General features: G+C 40.7%; 1 protein-coding gene across 1 annotated transcript in view; it reads left to right on the top strand.

Moving 5' to 3' along the window:
* AGBL1 (AGBL carboxypeptidase 1) overlaps nt 1-20,963 on the top strand; it is a 1,082,464-nt gene that overhangs the window by 525,085 nt on the left and 536,416 nt on the right. Inside the window, exon 18 of the mRNA XM_075557460.1 lies at nt 11,340-11,469. Coding sequence (XP_075413575.1) covers nt 11,340-11,469 — 130 coding nt within the window. The remainder of the gene's footprint in view (nt 1-11,339; nt 11,470-20,963) is intronic.

Here is a 20,963-nt window from a genome sequence, read left to right as displayed (position 1 = left end):
CCAATTCTAACTCGGGGTAACTCACCTATGTACAGGAGAGCTTCACTTCACAGAGCTATCAACACTGTTATCTTTCAGAAACAGACCACCAGTCCTTTTCCCAGGTGCCGCTGGATGGATTTGAATTGCCAATCTTTCAGTTAATAGCTGAGTGTGTGAATCGTTGTTGGACCCAGAGACCCCTTTTACGGTGAAAGCTCACAATCCATCCAAAGTAGAAGCAAAATAACTAGGTTCTGTTCCACCCAGGGACTCAGCTTTGCAACATATCCTAGATTTTCACCTTTAGCCTTGATGTGACAGCCATTCCAGTAAGCCCCATACTTGAAGAATACCATAGGGCATACTATTATCAAGGCTAAGACAGAAGCAATCTCAGATGAAATGATTGCCCCCTACCCCAGATCAAACATGCTCTGCCTATCAGCTGTATATGACCATGTTTAAAACGAAAAAAAAAAAAAATTAGCCCAAAATGGGTTTATTGGGATGACTTCCCACTTGATTTGGGGTCTTTGGGCTCTGCTTCCGTCTGAAGGAGCATCCTTCTGTGAGCCTTGCTTTTCCTCCTGTAGGCTGACAGAGGACAGTAGAGCAGCCAACACACAAAACTAGTGTTGGTGCATGATTTAAGAGCACGGTGATTTTATAGCAGCCTGGGCATTAGACACCCATGAAGTAGGAATTAGGGCTCGGCAAGAGGCGCTTCTTCTTGTATTTCTTTTTCTCTTCCGGAGAGGCAGGAAGGGGGTCCTTTGTGAGAGGCGTGATCCTAATGCAGGCCCTCACCACCAAAAAGGGAAACTATTTTCTTAAAAAAATGAGCAACACTAATTAAGTAATAAGACCTCACCTGTGAGCCCCAGAAGATATTTCTTTTGTGCGTCGGTTTGGTTTGTCATAAGTTTCAAATTTTCAAGGAAAGAAAGATAGCAATCATTACCCTTTTATTCTCCTTATAAGCAAAACAGGACTTCAAACTCTGTTTGAGGGATGACCCCTTTTCAGAAATTAGAAACATTGAATTTACTGCCAGCCAGTCATAACTGTCCATCTACTAATTCTCTTCACATAGAGAGAGCAGCTGTCATTTCGGAAATGCTGCAGTCGCTAATGAGATGGGGTGTATTCATCTTCAAATGCTTAAAACAAATCCCGAAGAGCACCACTTCCTCTCACTGAACAAATCTCTGATAGTATTAACATGAAATACCAAATGGATTTGGAGATTTGAAGCAAATGGATTTTCTTTAAAAGGAAAAGCACTCAGGTTAGGTGTACGGCATACTGTAGTAATGTGCAATTACGTCGACACAAGAAGTCATAGACACACATACAGAGATGCGTAGTGCTCTCAAAACCATAGACACACATACAGAGATGCATAGTGCTCTCAAAATCATAGACACACACAGAGATGCGTAGTGCTCTCAAAATCATAGACACACACACACAGATGCGTAGTGCTCTCAAAATGATGACACAAAGAACCCAGAGTATGAACATACAGGAGGGACCTTCCAAGTCAATACAACCAATAGATAGATAATAGATAGATAGATAGATAGATAGATAGATAGATAGATAGGCAGATAGATATGAGAGAGAGAGAGACCATAAAACACACACTTTGCCTCTGTTAAGCTGGGTTCTCTAGAGGCGCCAAACCAGTGTCGTTTGTATGTGTATGGAGATAGGAAACAATTTATATTGAGAAATGGCTGACCCCGTGGTAGAAGTAGGCACATCCAGTCTTGTCAAAGGCATTGAGTTAGATGTTCAACTGGAGGTGTGTCCTGACCCCTACCCTAACTCTATGTACTCAGAGATCATTCTTTCTTTTGTGTGGTTTAACCCCTAAGTTTAATCACCAATTATATTGACTATTGTCATTTATTTTCTGGATAAATCATTTCCTCTTGAGACATATTATCTAAATCTTAGGTTCTCAAACTTATTTTGCCTAAAGACCTCTTTTCAGAAAAGGAAAATTATGCAGCTCCCTGGGCAAATAAAAATGTCTTATACAGTATGTGGCCCATAATTCAGGATAAAGTATGATTATGTGCTTTTGTGGCACCCTGGATCATTCCAGCACCCCTAGAGGTCACTTTTGCCTGCATTGGGAAGCACTGGTCTATTCCCTTAAGTGTGTGCAGGTCAACTTACACTAACATTTTCTTAATGCAACCTTTAACCAGGGACCCTATTAAGATTCTTCTTTCATTTCAATAGGTATACAGAAAACTTTGATTTAAATCATGTAAAAATCACAGCTTTGGCATCCTCCAGGGACTCAAATGTTACTCTTTTAAATGATCCCCGAGTTTGGGGAATGAGAAGAAGTCTGAAGGGGGAATATCAGGGCTGTAAGTCACGTAGCATAAAGTTTTCCAACAAATTTCTCACAGGATTGCCCTTGCTACCTCCAAAGAAAGGGAGGTGCAACTTTCCTGATCTTTTTCTCAGCAATGCAGTTTTCAATTTTCTTCTTCCTAATAATCCCTGCGTGAAAGTATCATGGAGGCTACATCTGATCTCCCCTGGCTATACAAGTAGACTCCATCGTTACTTCTGCCCTAAGCCAATTGCTCTATGGCAAAGGTTAGACATGTCTATGCCTTCTACCTTTCTTTACACCAATTGTTCCTCTAGGGACACTCTACTTTTCTCCTTCTTTTAAATAAATCATTTTACTTTGGGAAGGGGGTGTCTCACAGCCTTTATAACAATCCATATATCAATTGTATCAAGCACATTTGCATATATGTTGCCATCATAATTTTCAAAAGATTTTCTTTTTACTTGAGCCTCTGGCATCAGTTCCTCTTTTTTCCCTCTCCACCTACTCACTCCTGAACCCTTGATAAATTATAAATTATTATTATTTTCATTTCTCACACCATCCACTGTCCCCTTTACCTATGTGTCTGTTGTTTGTCCCCCCGGGGAGGTGGGGTTTAATACAGTGATCATTGTGATTGGTTCCCCCTTCCTCCTCCAACCTTCCCCCTATTGTATCCCTGCTACTCCCATTACTGTTCCTGAGGGGTTTATCTATCCTGGATTCTGTGTATCAAGAACTCTAATCTGTACCAGTGTAAATGCTCTGGTTTAGCCAGATTTGTAAGGTAGAACTGGGCTCATGACAGTGTGTGTGTATGGGGAGGGGTTGAGGGGGGCGGCATTACAGAACTAGAGGAATGTTGTATGTTTCATCGGTGCTATACTGTACTCTGGCTGGCTTGTCCCTTCCTTGTAACCCTTTGTGAGGGAATGTCCAATTTGCTACAGATGGGCATATCTATATGAATTTTTTTTGGTCTTCTGATGCCTGATGTTTGATCCTGTCAACACCGCAAGATCACACAAATTGGTATGATTCTTCCACGTGGGCTTTATTACATTCCTGTTAGATGGCTGTTTGTTTATCTTCAAGCCTTTAAGACCCCAGGTGCTATATCTTTTAATAGCTGGGCACCACCAGCTTTCTTCACCGTGTTTGCTTATGTACCCATTTTGTCTTCAGCGATCATGTTAGGAAGGTGAGTATCACAGAATGCCACATTTTTAGAACAAAGTTTTCTTGCATTAAGGGAGTACTGGAGTAGAGGCCCAATGCCTGTCTGTTATTTTAATACTTTACATATAAATATATGTACATAGATCTATATCCCTATCATTATATATATAAATATATTTACATACATATGTACCTGTATTTCTATCTCTGTAAATGTCTTTTGCCTCCTAGATCTTTCTTGTATTTCCTTTAACTTTCATTCTGTCCCCTATCATGTTTGACCTTCATTCAGCTTTCGGTAATTCCTCTCGGCAACACTGAATTTGATTAAACACCACCAGGCATTCTGGTCCCTCCTCACCATCAATTTTAGATCACCTATTCCCTTGGCCCTGCGTTTGTTGGCTCCACCTTCCTTTCCCTCACCTCTTCCTCTCTCCTGTCCCCCTGGGACCATTGAACCCATTGTTTTCTCTGCAAGATTGCTTATTCTGCTTATCTTATATGGATATACATGGTTTTAAAAGAAAGCCTATAAATAATTCCAGACCCATCTGCTTCTTCTCAGAACAGTCAATGCACAGAGAGAGGACCATAGGGCCAGTCCCACCACAAGACACAGGATCCCTTCCCTGACCCATAGCGCTATGGGGGACAGCACAGGAGACAGTGTGGGAATTGTGTCTGGTCTGAACCTCCCACACAGGGGTGAAACATGAAGGGAGCGCAACAGAGAAGCAAGGGGAGCAAAGGAAAGAATCCCCCAATTAATCCCGAAAATAGACTTTAGGGGGCAGGACACTTGGCACTTCATGAGACTCAATCAGATGACAATCTACTTGTCAATTGGATTTGACCAACACACATTTTTGCATCTCAATTTTTTTTGAATATCAATTTTGAGGCTTGCTTCTAAGTATATTGGACCTCTTTTTTCTAAAAACGGTGCCAGTTTTAAGTAGTTTATATTATACTAAATATTTAGGTCAAGTTATATTTCACATAGTGTCCTTTGAGCAAAAGATATATTTGAACAGTGCAAATTACATGAGCTTGGACTTTTCCCAAGTATTAGGAACTGAATCTCTGACAGTTTCAATTTGTTGTTTTAAAAACATGGCCAGAAATAAGAGTTACTGTACAATAAACAAGAAGCCCTGAAGGTGCAGTGTGTTATGCGTTCGATTGCTAATGACAAGTTCCGCCAGCGGGAGCCCATCAGCCACTCTACAAGAGAACGATGAGATTTTGTGCTCTCAGAAAGATGGAGAGTCTCAGATGCCCACTGGACAAGGTCCACTCTGGCCTATAGGGTCGCTGATCAGTAGTGCATTTGGTACAATAAATAGAGGTTCCAATGTTCTGAAACCCTAGATGAGCCTATCAAAGTTCAAGCTCCTTTATTAAAATAAAAATCTTTCTGTGTTATTATAAGATGACACAACTTCTCTACCAATATACAGAAATTCTTAAAAGAAAGTTTAAAAAATATGTATAAATAGCTACCATGGGTTCATATAAAGCTTCCGTTGGAAGCCCTTTAGAACATAATTCTTTTTCAAATATGTATTATTATATTTGTCTTATTATGTAACTTATGGGTCTGAAGTCTTCTCATAATTAAAACTAGGATTGGTGCATAAGCAAATGCGGTGAAGAAAGCTGATGGTGCCCGCCTATCAAGAGATGTAGCACCTGGGGTCTTAAAGGCTGGAAGGTAAACAAGTGCCCATCTAGCTGAGAAGAACAAAGTCCACATGGAAGAAGCACACCAGCCTATGTGATCATGAGGTGTAGATAGGATCAGGTATCAGGCATCAGAGACCCAGAACAAAAAAATTTACCATTGTGATAGGTTTGAGTGCGGAGTGGAGACCCAAATCCCATCGGTAGGCAATTGGACATTCCCTTAAAGAAGGATATTGGGGAGGAGATGGACCAGTCATCATTCAGTATAGCATCAATGAAACATCAAACTTTCCTCTAGTTCTTCAATGCCTCCTTCCACCCACTATTATGACCCCAATTCTAACTTACAAATCTGGCTGGACCAGAGTATGTACTGTACATGGGTACAGATAACAGCTGTAACACAAGGAATCCAGAATGTATAAACCCCTGAGAGTAGCCCTGCCAGGCGGGGAAGGGGAAAGTGGAGGGGGGAGGGGAAACCGATCACAATGATCTACCTATAGCCCATTCCCAGGGGCATGGGCAACAGAAAAAGTGGGTAAGGGAGATATCAGTCAGTGTATGACATGAAAAAGAGAGTCTATAAGTTATCAAGGGTTCATGGGGGAAGGGGGGGCAGGGAAGAAGGGGAAAAATGAGGAGCTGATACCAAGGGCTCAAGTCGAAAGAAAATATTTTGAAAATGATGATGGCAACAAATGTACAAATGTGCTTGAAACAATGGATGCTTGTCTGGATTGTGATAAGAAGTTGTACGAGTCCCTAATAAAATGATTTATTAAAATAAGAAACAAGACCAAAAAAACTAGGATTATAAATTAGTATAAACTTAATAGCTGAATAATAAACTTAATAGCTGAAACTACAGTGGAACACCATATCCAAGAAACTAGAGCTGATGCAATCCATCCAAATAACCCCTGGAACAGGCCTTAGAAACAGGATATATACATCTATATACACACATATACATATATATATTTGAGTGGTGCAATCTGTCACAAAGGCCACCCATACAGCACTCACAAGCCACACTGTACAAATCAATTTAACAGGTTACCGTGAATCAGGATCAGTAAATAACAATGATAGTCACTCTTCCATATCAGGGCCCCTTCTCAGGTAGCAGTCAAGTCTCTCTCTGGTCCTCAGCTTTGCACGCAGGTTGTCTCTTGGCTTCTGCTTCCGTAGGTCAGGAAGCCAGCCCACTCCTCTGCCTCACAGCCTCCCAGTCTTAGTGCCGCTGCTCTCTTCTCTCTTGTGACCTCCTTGCCTGGACTTGGTCTTGGAATGGCTCATTTCCTCTCTCTCATGGTCACTGTGCAGCAGCCTCTGGTGCTTCTGGTTTCAGCTTCCACCACCACTTCAGAAAGAGAACTCAAATGTGCTCCACTGATGGCTCTTCTTGGATATTTGTGATCGTGTATGTGTGTGTGTGTGTGTGAGACTATTCTTCCTCAATTTTTATGCAGAAACAATAATACAATAAGCTGTGCTCTGTGAGTAAGAATCTGGCATCAGGTTTGGAGGAAGATAAACTAACAAATTGAATTATGCAAATGTATAACCTTGCTAGATAAAATACTATAATATTTGAAGCATTTACTGATGAAGATCAGAGACAGGCTTTTTATATGGATTACTTCTCAATACCAAAAAGCAAAACCTCAAAATGTCTCACAATTGGACTAATAAGCAACATCATACTCAATGGATAAAACCCTGAAGTTTTCAAGGATTTATTTTTACTTGGATATGAATTTAATTATGGTGCTGGCTATGAAATATAATATATCACGGACAGCTAGACTATGAAACAAATCTCTTTTGAAAGACACACACCTAAAATACTCTTTAGAAGTGAGAATAGCAAGACTTTGTCTCATTTACTTTGAACATATTATCAAGAGATCCCAGTGCCCAGAACAGGACATCAAAGTTGGAAAAGTAGAGGATCAGCCAAGAAGAGGAGGATCCTCCATGAGATGGATTGATACCATGGTTGCCACAAGAGGCTCAAATACGACAGTGATTGTAAGGATGGTGTACAATTACAGACTTTTGTTATGTTGTGCATGGACCCCACTATGTCTTAGGACTGACTCAATGCTACTGACCAACAACATCCACCTACCCACACACGTGTGTTTAAGTGGATGGCTAGCTAGCTAGATGATCCCTGGTGGCGTAGTGGCAGTGGCTGCTGACTGCAGGGTCAGTGGTTTAAAACCACTAGACACTCTGAAGAGAAAGATGGAATTTTCTATTCCCATAAAGATTTACAGTCTCAGAAACCCAAAGGGGCAGTTCTACCCTGTGTTATAGGGTTGCTATGAGTTGGCATGTCAGTGAGTTTTAGATACATATATACATACTTATGTACATACATGGAAAGTGACAGAATAGAACTCCTCCATAGTGTTTTGTTTTTATTATAATTTATTTGAAAGCAGCTCTCCATGAAGGTTCTTGGGAGGTTGAAATGTTTACCTTCTGGTTAATAGACAAGCCCTTAACTGATTGTGCCAGGGTTCTATTTCTATCTATCTATCTATCTATCTATCTATCTATCTATCTATCTATCTATCTATCTATATCTCTATCTATCTATCTATCTCTCTATCTATCATCTAACCATCTATCTCTATCATTTATCTATCTAATCTATCATATTTGCTAGCACCATAATTCAAATGTATTGATTTTTCCTTTGGTCTTCTTTATTCAACGTCCAACTTTCATATGCCTACCAGGTGATTGGAAGCACCACTGCTTGGTCCCGGCCCACCTTAGTATGCAAATGAACGCACTGACTCTTCAATGCTTTAAAGAGATTTTGTGCTGCAGACTTCCCCAGTAGATTGTATGTTTGTCCAGCTGCAGACTGAAGAAGTTCGTGCAATTCTCCAACTCCTTCATCACTACTTTTAGTGATTGGTACATAACTTTGAGTAACAATGGCGTGGATTGGATATCTTTGAAAGCAGATAGATATAAACTCTATGGGAACAGAGTGGACTGCGCTTCAAGATACGTCTTGAAATGTCCTGTCCGTTTTTATGATGGATGCAATACCATTCCTCTTGATTGTGTTACTCCCAAGAGAAGAGATCATACACTTTCCTGATTCAAAATAGCTAGTTCCTGTCCATTTCAGCTCACCAATGCCTGCAGTGCTGGGTTTTAGGCATTCCCTTTCATTTTTCACAACATCCAATTTTCCTGGATTCATGCTTCATGCAGCCCAAGTTTTGATTATTAATTGCAGTTTGCAGCTTTTTCTTTTTCCTCATTTGGAGTTGGGCCTCATTAGGAAATGAAGATTTTGAAGACTTTAGTTCGACGAGCTTTACTCCGACCGTTGTGACCTACTCTACTCTGAGCGCGCAGTTCTGCTTCAGGCACATTTGGGGGCCTTCCAACGTGAGGGGCCCATGTTCGCATGATCTCTGACAGTGTTCTTCTTTCCATGAAGTTTTCTTTATCTGACCATGCTTTGATTCTCTCCATAAGGTTTTCAGTGGCTAATTCCTCTGAAATGGCCAGCCTATTCCTTCTCTGTAGTCTGTTATTGTTCTGTTGAAAACTGTTCACTTCGGGTGACACTGCCAATCTTTATACTAGTGACACAGCTTCTAGCACGACAGTCACACCCAAGCCCACACAGTATGACTGACAGACAAGTGGTGATAGCATCATAAAATAGATGGGAAACGGAAATAGAGGTGGCGATGATGTCCTTGCTAAGGACACGTTTCACACCTCTGGTTTCATTTATCCCTCCAAAACGAATTTAAGCATTTTCATTGTTATTAAAAAAAACAAAAAACCAAAAAATCCAGCAATGATGAGAATTTGTGTCAAAGGTAGGAGAATCACAGTGGATTAAGAGAATCCCAGGGTTCTGGGAGGTTATGCCTGCGGGTACTTTGAAAAGAAAAGAAATTCATTTGTCTTAGAAAATAAACTCCGGAGCTTCTGCTCACTCCCACCGCTGTCCGCACTCCCACCGCTGTCCGCACTCCCACCGCTGTCCGCACTCCCACTGCTGTCCGCATTAAATATCTGCTTCTGATTTTCCTTTCATCTGTGGTCGCCAGGAAAAAAGATAAACCCTATTTCTAGATGTCACTGCTATTCAAAGACAGAAGGGAGGACAAAGGCAAGAAAGTAACAAAAGGTCAGAGAGGAAGATGTACAAAACCTACCATTTCTGAAGTAAAAACATTTTAATGATGAAATCAGACTAAGTGATTAAGCTAAAGATGTTTGGTTTCCAGTGAGCTCTAAGAGGGCCTGGCAAGTAGTGGGAAGTCAAGATTTAAGATAATTACAGAAACATGATGAAAAAGCAGTGAAAGAAGGAGATTGAAACATAATGTTTTTACCTTTAAGATTTCTTTAAACCAGTCCTGAATTTTAAATAGATTATGTACTGCATCTTAATGCTACTGCATTTATGCATTCAAAACTATTCACTATATAAAAATTCTGAACCCATTATTATATTGGAGTTTAGATTGCAAGAGACCATCTCTGCCCCCAGACACACAATCTAATGGGGAAGTCAAGAGAAGGAAAGGAAATCCGCGATCACTGAAAGTCTTATCTGGGCTGTATTAAGTGGTAATCAACATGCTATGCATTGATGGCCCTGTTTGAACTTGACTAACAAAGTATTTGCACTTGACTAATAACCAAATAGATGGTGATTTGATCTCACGCAACGCCATTGCAGAATAAAGATCTGAGTGACTGACTCCATAAAGATTATAGTCAAGAACCCCATGAAACTCAGTTCTATAATACATGTGATTGCTGACATGTATTATATTCCTATAACACATGTGATTGCTGACTCCAAATCGACACAAGGGTAATGATCATGTGGATTGGGAAATGTTTCTCCATGGAGTTGAGCCCTTGAAAGTTGAATGTGCTCAAGGGAAAAAGGGGAGACAGTCCTGGCAAGGGGTCAGCAGGCACAATTACTTAGTGGAGACTGTAAGCAATTGGATCATCTGAAGTGCAGAAAGGCAAGAGGGGATTGGCAGGACTACATGATAGAGATGGTGTTTCCCAATCTGGGGAACTGTGCTTGTTAACTCAAGAGATTAAATTATCTATCAATTATTGATTAATTAATTGATTACTTTAACAGGATTCAATGCAACCCCTCTCTCATCCCCTGCACTTGGCAATCTCCTTTGTCGAGGGGCTGCTAGTAAGTCATTACCAGATAGACCGTCATTTCAGTTTCCTCTCTCTGATTGTAGTCAGGGTTAGCACCAACTAGCCGTCACTGACCAGCTGTCAAATCGCTTGATATTTTCAAATCTAAAGATTCCCATTTCCAAATGAAAGGGTGCATGGTTTTTTAGCTCTGATAGACCTTGATGTGTTTTTGCAAAAGGCACATCCGATTAAATGTCAAGCTTTCCCTGCCATCTGCCTGGATAAGGAGGGAAGCAGTGTACTCAAGGAAACAGTGTAGCAGTCCTAAGAAAACAGACCCCGGGGGGGGGGGGGGGGTCAATTGATTTCTTAGTTGTGTGACATTGGCCCACCAATTAATTGTTTCCTAACCCGATTCCTTTATTAGGGTGAAATAATACTGCTTTGTAGCTTTATTGGGCTAAGTACCAGTATTATATGTAACACAACACATGATAGATTGATCTAAATTGTTATTATTATTATTTTTAGAATTGTTGGGACTAGATCCTATGGAAATTTACCATTTATTTTTCCGTCATGGATTAACATCTCATGAAACTACATTCCCCAAACTTTATCCCCAGACTCTGATAATCCAATATCGATTCAATTATGTAGGGGCTTCAAAAAGTTTGGGGAAAAATTCATGACCTTTTCATTTCGTCTTCCCCTAATTTTTTTTGAAGTGTCCTCATATGTCTCGAGCTCCTTGTGGGACCATCAGTAATCATTCCACTTTGAGAGCTTCAGGACAGATCTGAAGATTTCCGGACATCTGCAGTTGATGCCAACTGGGCAGAAGTCAGCGAGAAAATGGGCTCATTAGCTTAATTGTCTAGTGGGAATTTATTTTCTAACATGATTTTCATCCAAATATGTATTTATTTGCTTTTTTCCCCTCTTCTAGCCACAGATGCTCCCTAAACGGGGAGGATTTGAATAGGCAGTGGCTCTCTCCCAGGGCTCATCTGCAGCCCACAATTTACCACGCCAAGGGGCTCCTCTACTACCTGTGCAGCATAGGCCGACGTCCTGGGGTGAGTCACTCTGGACTGGTTGCTTCCAGTTCTTGGAGCGCATGTTTCATTTGGGTGCTGATATTGAACCTTGTACCCCAAAAGATATGTTCATACCCTTTACCCTGTTACTTGTAAGCATGACTTGTTTGAAAATAGGATCTTTAAACATGTTATCAGCTGACATGAGTTCATTCTGGACTAGAATAGGTCCTAACCCATTGAGTATATTCCTTATGAAAGAGGAAGAGGGAAACATTAATACAGGCATACATACCAAGGGACATGAATATCTGGAAGGGACAAGGAAGGATCTTTCCTTAGGGATTTTGGGGAGCGTATAGCCTGGCTGAAATGGTGATTTGAGTTTCTAGCCTTCACAATGGTGAGATAATAAATCAATGATTTTTAAAGTCTCTTTCATTGGGATAATTTGTTATAGCAACATTAGGAGACTGAAATTGATCCCAAGACAAGAAAACCAGGTATATGAGGGTGACTCAAAAAGTATTACTCCAAAATAAGAGAAGCCTTCATTAAACAAATATCAAAATGTGAAGCTATTGTTTCTTAATATATCCCCCTCCTAGATGGTACACTTCTGAAGATAAAGTTCCCATCTCTGTCACCATTCCCCCAATAATTCCAAACTCTTCAATTTGTACCATGTGAAAATGTCAGTTTGGGCATCATTGAAGTACTCGTGTTATGTTCAATTGACATGTGCTTTGAATTTTTGGGGAAAAAGAATCCTGCAGGGAAAAGTTCAGGGCAGTCAGGTGAACGGGGAAGGGGACTCAGTGAGATTCTCTTAGGAGACCCCATGCTAAACTCAGAGAATATGTGGGCATGTTGTTGTGATGAGACAATATCCCTAGGCCCAGCTCTCCTGCCATTTTTCTCAGCAAGGAAACTTTCGACTGCCTTGAAACTTCATCCTATGAAGTCCCTGTGACTGGCCTGCATTTTTCAAAAGAATATACAATGATACCCTCTTGATAATCTCAAGAAAGCAGCCCACCTCTCTGCCCTTAAATGAAGTGTTCCAGTGGATCTCTTGGGAAGTCACTGTTCTGGCTGGTTCTCATTTGGAAAGCACCTTAATGAGATGAGGTTGTGGGTATCCGTGAAAGAACTTGTCTGCAGCCATCCACTGATAACAGGGCCATGGTTAAGTATGGTTTGCTTAGAATGAGCTGATGTATGCTTAAACAGGAGCCCAAGAAGCAGTATCTCTCTCTCTCTCTCTCTCTCTCTCTCTCTCTCTCTCTCTGTTTTTTTTAACATATTAGAGGAGAAATAAAATGAGCATATCTATCATTAATATTTTTGGGGGTGCTCTATGTTTTCAGGTTTAACTAGTATTTCTTGAATTCCAAGATGACCCAACTATTGTTCTAAATACTTTTATGTTTGGCTTTCCCCAAAGCCTCTAGTTACTTGAACTTGATGAGAGGAGCATTTGAAGCAAGAGACCTTGCCTCATGATAAAACAGAATATAGTACTCGATTAATTGTATGAAAAAAATGCATTTGTTGACTGGAAACAGTGAATGTAACTGTTGTACTAGAGTATGCAGGTGCAAATTCCCTACCTGAGAGTCCTGACTCCATCTAAGAAACTTTACATTGGACGGAGATGCTCACAAATTGGCGACTCAAAATAATCACCTTGACCATTAGCCGCTCCTTTTTTATGACCCCAAACATTGGCACATATGCATAACCAATGAAATTAAAAACAAAAAGAATGGACTGTTATCTAATGGAGAATCTTATTGAAACCTCAAATATTAAAAGACAAGGTGGACCCCATTGTCATTAGGAAGAGTATGACTGAGCTAGGATTCTATCCTGATCTGCTGTCTAGGTTCCAACTCTGTCTCCACTCATCCTTTACTTTTTGAGAGATTCTGTTGAGCACCAGATTCACTGATTCAATGATTTCACAGACAGGACTCATGGAAAAGTGGTTGCATTCTTGAAGATGGGTGTTGGAATATAATTATGTAAATAAAATTTAACAAAAGCTAAAGATGCATAGGATAGAGTCCAGGAGACTCAAGGTGAAATCTCCTAGTAGAGTTATAGGGAGATAGAGAGAGGGCTTAAATATATACAGAATATTGCTAACTAGGAAAGCTCACCTTAGGCTTGTTATCCAGGGTTTTTATTAGGATGTCAGTCTTATAAAGATGAGGCAACCTGCCTGGCTTATGCAAGTTACTCAGCCTCCAACTCTTCCAGAAGTTAAAGGGATACAGCATGAACTGGCGTTCGTGCCATAAATCACATTGTTAGCCAACGTGAACAAAGACTCCTCTCTCATGGGGCATTGCGAGAATTTAGAGATTACCTAGCAGGACTCAGTAAGGGAATTTGGACCTGTTTTTGGATTATGCAGGGAATGAACACCCAAGGCTTGCTGCATCCACCATGTATTGTTTCACATAAAGCACAGCATATCATTCTTCTGCAAGAATCCTGATTCTTCTCAGTGCTGAAAACTGTCCCATTCCACTATTAACTTGACTTGCTGATAAAGTATTATCTGGGGCGACAGTAGGCTTCAATTAATCCTTGCCCTTAAGTGACCTGAGCCAACATGGGCTTCTAAGGAGATGAGTTTAGGTGAGGCCACTCTTGTCATTTTGTTTAGGACCACGCCCTTTCTCTTACAGCCTGTATGGAGTCAATGTCAGGCCAATATGGCCGAGCAGATGGCTTTGTGCTAGAGGGGAAGGAGCCGGAATTATATCTGAGGAAAGTCAAAGCTCAAAAGGCAAATCTTCCCATCCTAGCACATGTGTCTTATATATCTCAATCATTATATCTACATCTATCTATATCTCTATCTATATCATCTAATCATCTATCTATATACTTCAGCCATTATATATATATATATCAGTCATTTTATTGGGGTTCTTAAAGCTCTTATAACAGTCCATGCATCAAGTGTATCAATCCCATTTGTGTATATGCTGCCATTACCATTTTCAAAACATTTTCTTTCTACTTGACCAATTTTTATCAGTTCCTCATTATTTCCCTTTCTCTCCCACCCTCACAAACCCTTGATAAATTATACATTATTATTATTTTCATATCTTTAAAAAGAGAACCATGGTTCTACGCTAGGGTTAACATTTATAGCATTTCCATTGCCAACCAACTGTATCCAGACCTGTCTGGAAGCAAGCTCATGACCGCCAAACAGGCCTGCAATCTCAGAATAAAGACCTAGAAATAAAACGTGTCTTTGAGTGAGAAGCATTAGTCCCCAGGAGGAGAGGGAGATTTACAGGAGATGAGCTCTCTACCTGATAAACATCTAAACACACCGCACATATGCAACCCACAACAAACAGATTCCTCTAAGCGTTGACAACCTCTAATTGAAGAGAAGAACATTTATTTTAAAGCATGGCAGGTGAAAGGCTGGTTTTAAAATATAAATAAACATTAATTAGTTATAAACATGTCAGCCACAGACTTGCTTCCTGCTGGGACCATCTGAGAGGTGGGTGAGAAACAGCTGAGTACTGAATGCTACTCACAATGTTGTAAAGCTTTCTAATGGGCTCAGTATCACCTTTGAAATTACCTGCAAGGTTCTATTTAACTATCCCCCTTCTGGTAGCAGCAGCACTGCCACTCATCTTGTACTTACATTTATCCGACAATTGGAAGATTTCCACCCTGTCAAGGTTACTTCTTGGGCTACATGATTGGAGATGAACTGGGAGTCCTCCCAGCCTCTGTCTCTTACAGAAATGCTTTCAGAAGCACTGGGGAGTCTCTCCTAGTGGTGTGTGTGTGGGGGTGGGGGATGTCTGCTCTAAATGGTACTCAGATCTTTGCCTATTGGTGACAAGAGTAATCTGAACTGCCGGGACCAATAAAGCTACGGAAGAGGGAGAGTGGTTCAGCCGAACTGCTGAGAGTTACTGAAGACCAGGTAAATCGCTGCTTTGTGACAAGCAACTTTTATTTGTTGTTTCATCTGTCTGTCTTCCCATTTACCCTCTGGGCAACCCATCAATCATTTGTCCAATGATTCACCTATGTACATATACACATGTACACACGCATGCCTACACATATACACAATGGGCATGCATTGAGCTGCTAACTGCAAGGTCAGAAGTTCATTCACGATGTGTGGTAGGTGCCCCAGAGTTATTAACATAAAAAATAAGCACATGGTACTTTTCTTGGAGTGGCTCATAGTTGGTTTTGGTAGAAAGTGGAGGCATAGCTGAAAATAATCCAATGTAATATAAAGTGACAAATGCTAGAAGAGGTGGGATGAGGAAAATGAATCATAGTCACTTTCTCTCAGGGTTATTACCAAAGCCAGAGGCTAGGGGTGGCATTCAGCTGGACCTTGACGGATGGATAAGAGGTTCTCATAGTTCTGTTTCTTTAAATCATTTTATTAGGGGCTCATACAACTCTTATCACAATCCGTGAATACATCAATTGTGTAAAGCACATTTGTACATTCATTGCCCTCATCATTCTCAAAACATTTGCTCTCCACTTAAGCCCCTGGCATCAGGTCCTCAATCCCACCCACCCACTTCCCGCTTGCTTCTCCCTCATGAGCCCTTAATAATTTATAAATTATTATTTTGTCATATCTTGCCCTGTCCGCCATCTCCCTTCACCCACTTTTCTGTTTTCCATCACCCAGGGAAGAGGTCACATGTAGATCCTTGTCATCGGTTCTCTCTTTCCAACCCACTCACCCTCTACCCTCCCAGTATGGCCACTCACACCCCTGGTCCTGAAGGTATCATCTGCCCTGGATTCCCTGTGTTTCCAGTTCCTATCTGCACCAGTGTACATCCTCTGGTCTAGCCAGACTTGCAAGGTAGAATTCAGATCATGATACTTGGGGCTGGGATGGGGAGGAAGTATTTAGGAACTAGAGGAAAGTTATATTTTTCATTGGTGCTACATTGCACCTTGACTGTCTTGTCTCCTCCCCTCGACCCCTCTGCAAAGGGATCTCCAGAGGCCTACAAATGGGCTTTGGGTTTCCACTCTACACTATCCCCCCTCATTTACTTTGGTAAGATTTTTTTGTTCCGATGATGCTTTATACTTGATCCCTTTGACACCTCGTCATCGCACAGGCCGGTGTGTTTCTTCCAGGTGGGCTTTGTTGCTTCTTAGCTAGATGGCCGCTTGTTTACCTGCAAGCCTTTAAAAACCCAGACACTATTTTGATAGCCGGCACCATCCACTTTCTTTGCTGCATTTGCTTATGCACCCATTTGTCCTCAGTGATCATATCATGGAGGTATTCAGTCAATGATATGATTTTTTGTTCTTTGATGCCTGATAACTGATCCCATCAGAACCATGTGATCACACAGGCTGGTGTGTTCTTCCATGTGGGCTTTGTTGCTTCTGAGCTAGATGGCCGCTTGTTTATCTTCAATCCTTTAAGACCCCAGATGCTATATCTTTTGATAGCCAGGCACAATCAGCTTTCTTCACCACATTTGCTTATTCACTCGCTTTGTCTTCAGCGATAGTGCCCAGAGGGTGAGCATCATAGAATGCCAATTTAATAGAAGAAAGTATTCTTGCATTGTGGGAGTACTTGAGTGGAGGCCCAATGTTCTTCTGCTACCTTAATACTAAACCTTGAAATATAGGCACATAGATCTATTTCCCCATCCTCAAATATAAATATACTTGCATATATACATATCTTTATCTAGACCTGTATAAATGCCCTTTGCCCCCTAGCTCTTTCCTCTATTTCCCTTGACTTTCCTCCTGTCCCATTATCATGCTCCATCCCCACCTGGGTTTCAGAAATTCCTCTTGGTTACATTACCCTTAATCATGCCCTACCAGGTCTCCCACACCCACCTCATCACCAATTCGGATCATTGGTTGTTCCCTTGTCCCTGGGTTTGTTAACACCACTTAGTTTCCCCCCTACCTCCCCCACTGTTGGTCCCGTTGTTTTCTCCTCCAGATTGTTCATCCAGCCTACTTTATTTAGACAGACCTGCGGAGACTATAACATGCACAAAAACAAGACAGAGCAAAACCAAGGAACAATATACAGCAAAACAACAACAACAAACCACTGACAAAGAACAAAACAAAACACATCAAGATAGGAAAAGTTGTAATTGGTCCAAGGATTGTCTGTTGGCCTTTAGGAGTGTTTTCCAGTCCAGTCTGTTGGGGCACCATGCCCTGGCCCCAAAGTCCACCTTCAGCATTCCCTGGGGACCTTGCCACTCCATTCCTTTGCTGTTCTGCTGCACGCCCCCAGTGCTTTGCCTCGGTGTGGCAGGATCAGGACGGGCACAATTCCCACACTATGTCTTCGGTGCTGTCCCCCATAGGGCATAAGTCAGTGAGGGACGTCATGTCTCATAATGGGGCCAGCCATGTGGTCCTCTCTGTCGACTGGCTGCTCTAATTGGGTTCATTGTCCTCAAGGCTTGGGGGGTTTCTCTTAGTTCTTATTCTGCTGAAGCCGGGGAACGTCTTTTTCCAGTGTGTCTAACAGGCAGGACTGTGATCTCTTACATTTTGAATCTCTGCGTTTGGAGTCATTGCTAAGGAATAGGAAAGAGCATTTCTGATGTCACTGGTTGAGCAGATTCATCAGGTACCATGCTATCCTTCTTGTGGCCCATTGACTTACTCTTGAACCTTTATTCTCTGTCACTTCTGCATGTTAGTGGGAAAGGAAATATGCTCAGGTAGTGAATCCCACACCCCCACACCCACAAAATTTTGCATATTCATACATTGGAATGCTACTCAGAAGTTTTAAAAATAAAGACATTAAACAAAACAACAGACTACTAATATAACACACTGAGTGTCCAAAACAGTATGCTAAGAGGAATAAGCTAGTCTCTAAGGGTACATACTCAATACTTGTATTGATTTGAAGCTGAAGGCAAAGATCACTAGTCTCTGGTGAAATTAATGGTTGCCTCTCCAACAAGAAATGGGTCAGAAGGGAACTTTCCTGGGTGATGGAAACATTCTAAATGTTGGTGGAAACTTGTTCTCAACGTTCTTTGAACAGCCCTGTCAAGACCCAGCTGGGTGTCTCACCCCGTATGTGTTCACATACACACCAAAATCAGAGACCATCATGGAGCTTTTGTTGTTCTTTTTGTTTTTTAAACATTTTATTAGGGACTCATACAAATGGAATACCATTGAGGAGAGTTGCTTTTTCAGTCAGTTGCTATGGAGTTTTCACTGGCTCATGGTGACCTCCCTGCAGAGCAGGACAAGGTTTTGCAACTTCCGGTCCCACCTGCGTCTTTATTGGTATGCTTGACAATTTTGTTGTTGCTGTTATCTAAATGCACCTCATCAAAGTTCCCGTTTGTCTTCATTGTTTATCAATGTTACCAAACATCATGCCATTTTTGTTTGTTGTTTTTGTGATTACTTCTTTTCTGATAGAATGAAAAAAAGTAAGTGAATCAAAGTATCCCCATCATTGCTTCCAGATTAGGACCATCTCAGTAGAATTTTTTTGGGGCGACTCCTAAGAATGATTTGTCTGTATGATCATTGTAGAACATGCACATGGAGTCAAGGAAGGCCTGTACAGAGTTCAAAGAGAAGTCTTTGGAAGTTAAAAAGGTTGAACCATAGAGAAGGCACCAAAGTAGAGAAGCTGAAATATTCAGACACACATTGCAATCAGCTAACAAAAGGCATTTGGATTGATTCCTCTTTTTGAAGCTCCCTAGGCCTAGGGGACCCTTGGCCAAGTAGCAATCTATGCACAGCATGATATAGGAAGGAAAGCTCTCATCCTATAGCAAGCTTCTACTACACAGTGGCCACCAGCCTTTTCAGAGCTGCTGAGCTGCGTGCAGCTGGGTTGGCCCTTGTGCCTTTGAGAACGATCTGCGCTGCAGCATTAGAAGAGGTATCGATCCTCATTCTCTTGGCTTTCACTATGTGAGCACATGTTGGTAAAAGGATTGCAGGACTCTGAAGAGGCCATTGATTTCCATTTACAACTCACACATACCAGGCTGCCTTCTGCCAGGGGACAGGCAGGAAAGTTTTGCTTCTGTATTTCTCTGGGGCCCAGAGGAACAGCAGTTTTAGCTACTGAAATGATGTGACTAGTCTTATTCTATTTGTGTGGCTGATGTTTTTATAGTTAATCAGCTTCTTTTAAAAAGACTCACAAAAGAAGGGGACACAGGGGACAGCATATTCCTACCTAAACCCTCAGAGAACATACACAATTTCATCTCCGCTGTATTTCTCAGATGTGCATGAAGACCAGGTGCTAGTTGTCTTTTGTTTTGTATTTTTGTCAACTCATGCCCTCTCAAGGTATTAAGTGAGGAATTTCTCTATTTATTTATGTATGTGGTAGGATAAATTTTCTCACTGTGATACTGCATCATAAACTTTTAGTGCATAATTTTTTGAATTATTAATTTTATTTCTTGTTTTCCTCTAAGAATTGATTTAATGGCATTGAGATTTTTTTTCGTGGGTTCTAATTGTATTCCTGACTCATTGTGACCTTTAGGTAAAGGTAGCATTTCCCTGGTGGGTTTCTGAAGCTTTAGCCCTATTTTTTAAATATATTTTATTAGTATTACATCCACATGTCATACAATCCAATAATTCAATCATATCAAGAAGGGTTTTAAAATTGCCACCATTTAAAAAAATTGCCACCACATTCAATTCTAGAGCATTTCCTTCTTCCTTGTAGTCATTGTTATTCATGTAAATATTATTATTTTTAAATTGTGGCAATATATATATATATTGTATATATATATATATATATATATATATATATATATATATATATACACCATAGCATTCTCCTATTCCACTTCTACTTGTATAATTCAGTACCATTGATGATACCCTTCATGTTGTATAACCATTAATGATATGCTTTTATGAGCTATTCTACCACTATTGACATAAACTCATGCCCCTATGTTTATCTTTATATAATGATAGTTATTATATATATGTGTATATATATATATCCTGTTTCCATTGGGTTTTCCCAGTTGTGAAGCACAGAAGAAGTAGATTCATAGAGATAATAACTGATGTGAGGGTGTATGGGGATGTGGGGGGCTGCGAGATAGGGAAGGTGAGGGGATTTGGGGAGAAAGCAATAAATGCAGGAGGGGGAGGGAACACTACTACTGATTGTGATTATGAATGTGCAGCTCATTTTAAAAGCTATTAAACCATGGAGGTGTATAATATGTGAATACAGTATCAAGAAAACCACAAAAGAGGAAGAAAGAAAGAAAGAAACGAAGGAAGGAAGAAACCAAATTTGGCCAATGGTCACCATAGGTGAAGGGGAAAGAGTTGATGCATAGGAGGCTGTACCTCTTACTTATAATATATAGGCATTCACATTATTTCCTTTCTGTTTTTTTTCTTTTGCTCCATTGATCTAAGTTCCCTTTAATTCTTCACCTTCTGAGCTTTTATTTTTGAGTCAA

Source organism: Tenrec ecaudatus, chromosome 9 (genome assembly GCF_050624435.1).
Source record: "Tenrec ecaudatus isolate mTenEca1 chromosome 9, mTenEca1.hap1, whole genome shotgun sequence".
NCBI lineage: Eukaryota > Metazoa > Chordata > Mammalia > Afrosoricida > Tenrecidae > Tenrec > Tenrec ecaudatus.
Note: the sequence above shows the minus strand (reverse complement) of the source record. Positions and strands in the feature narration are given on the sequence as shown.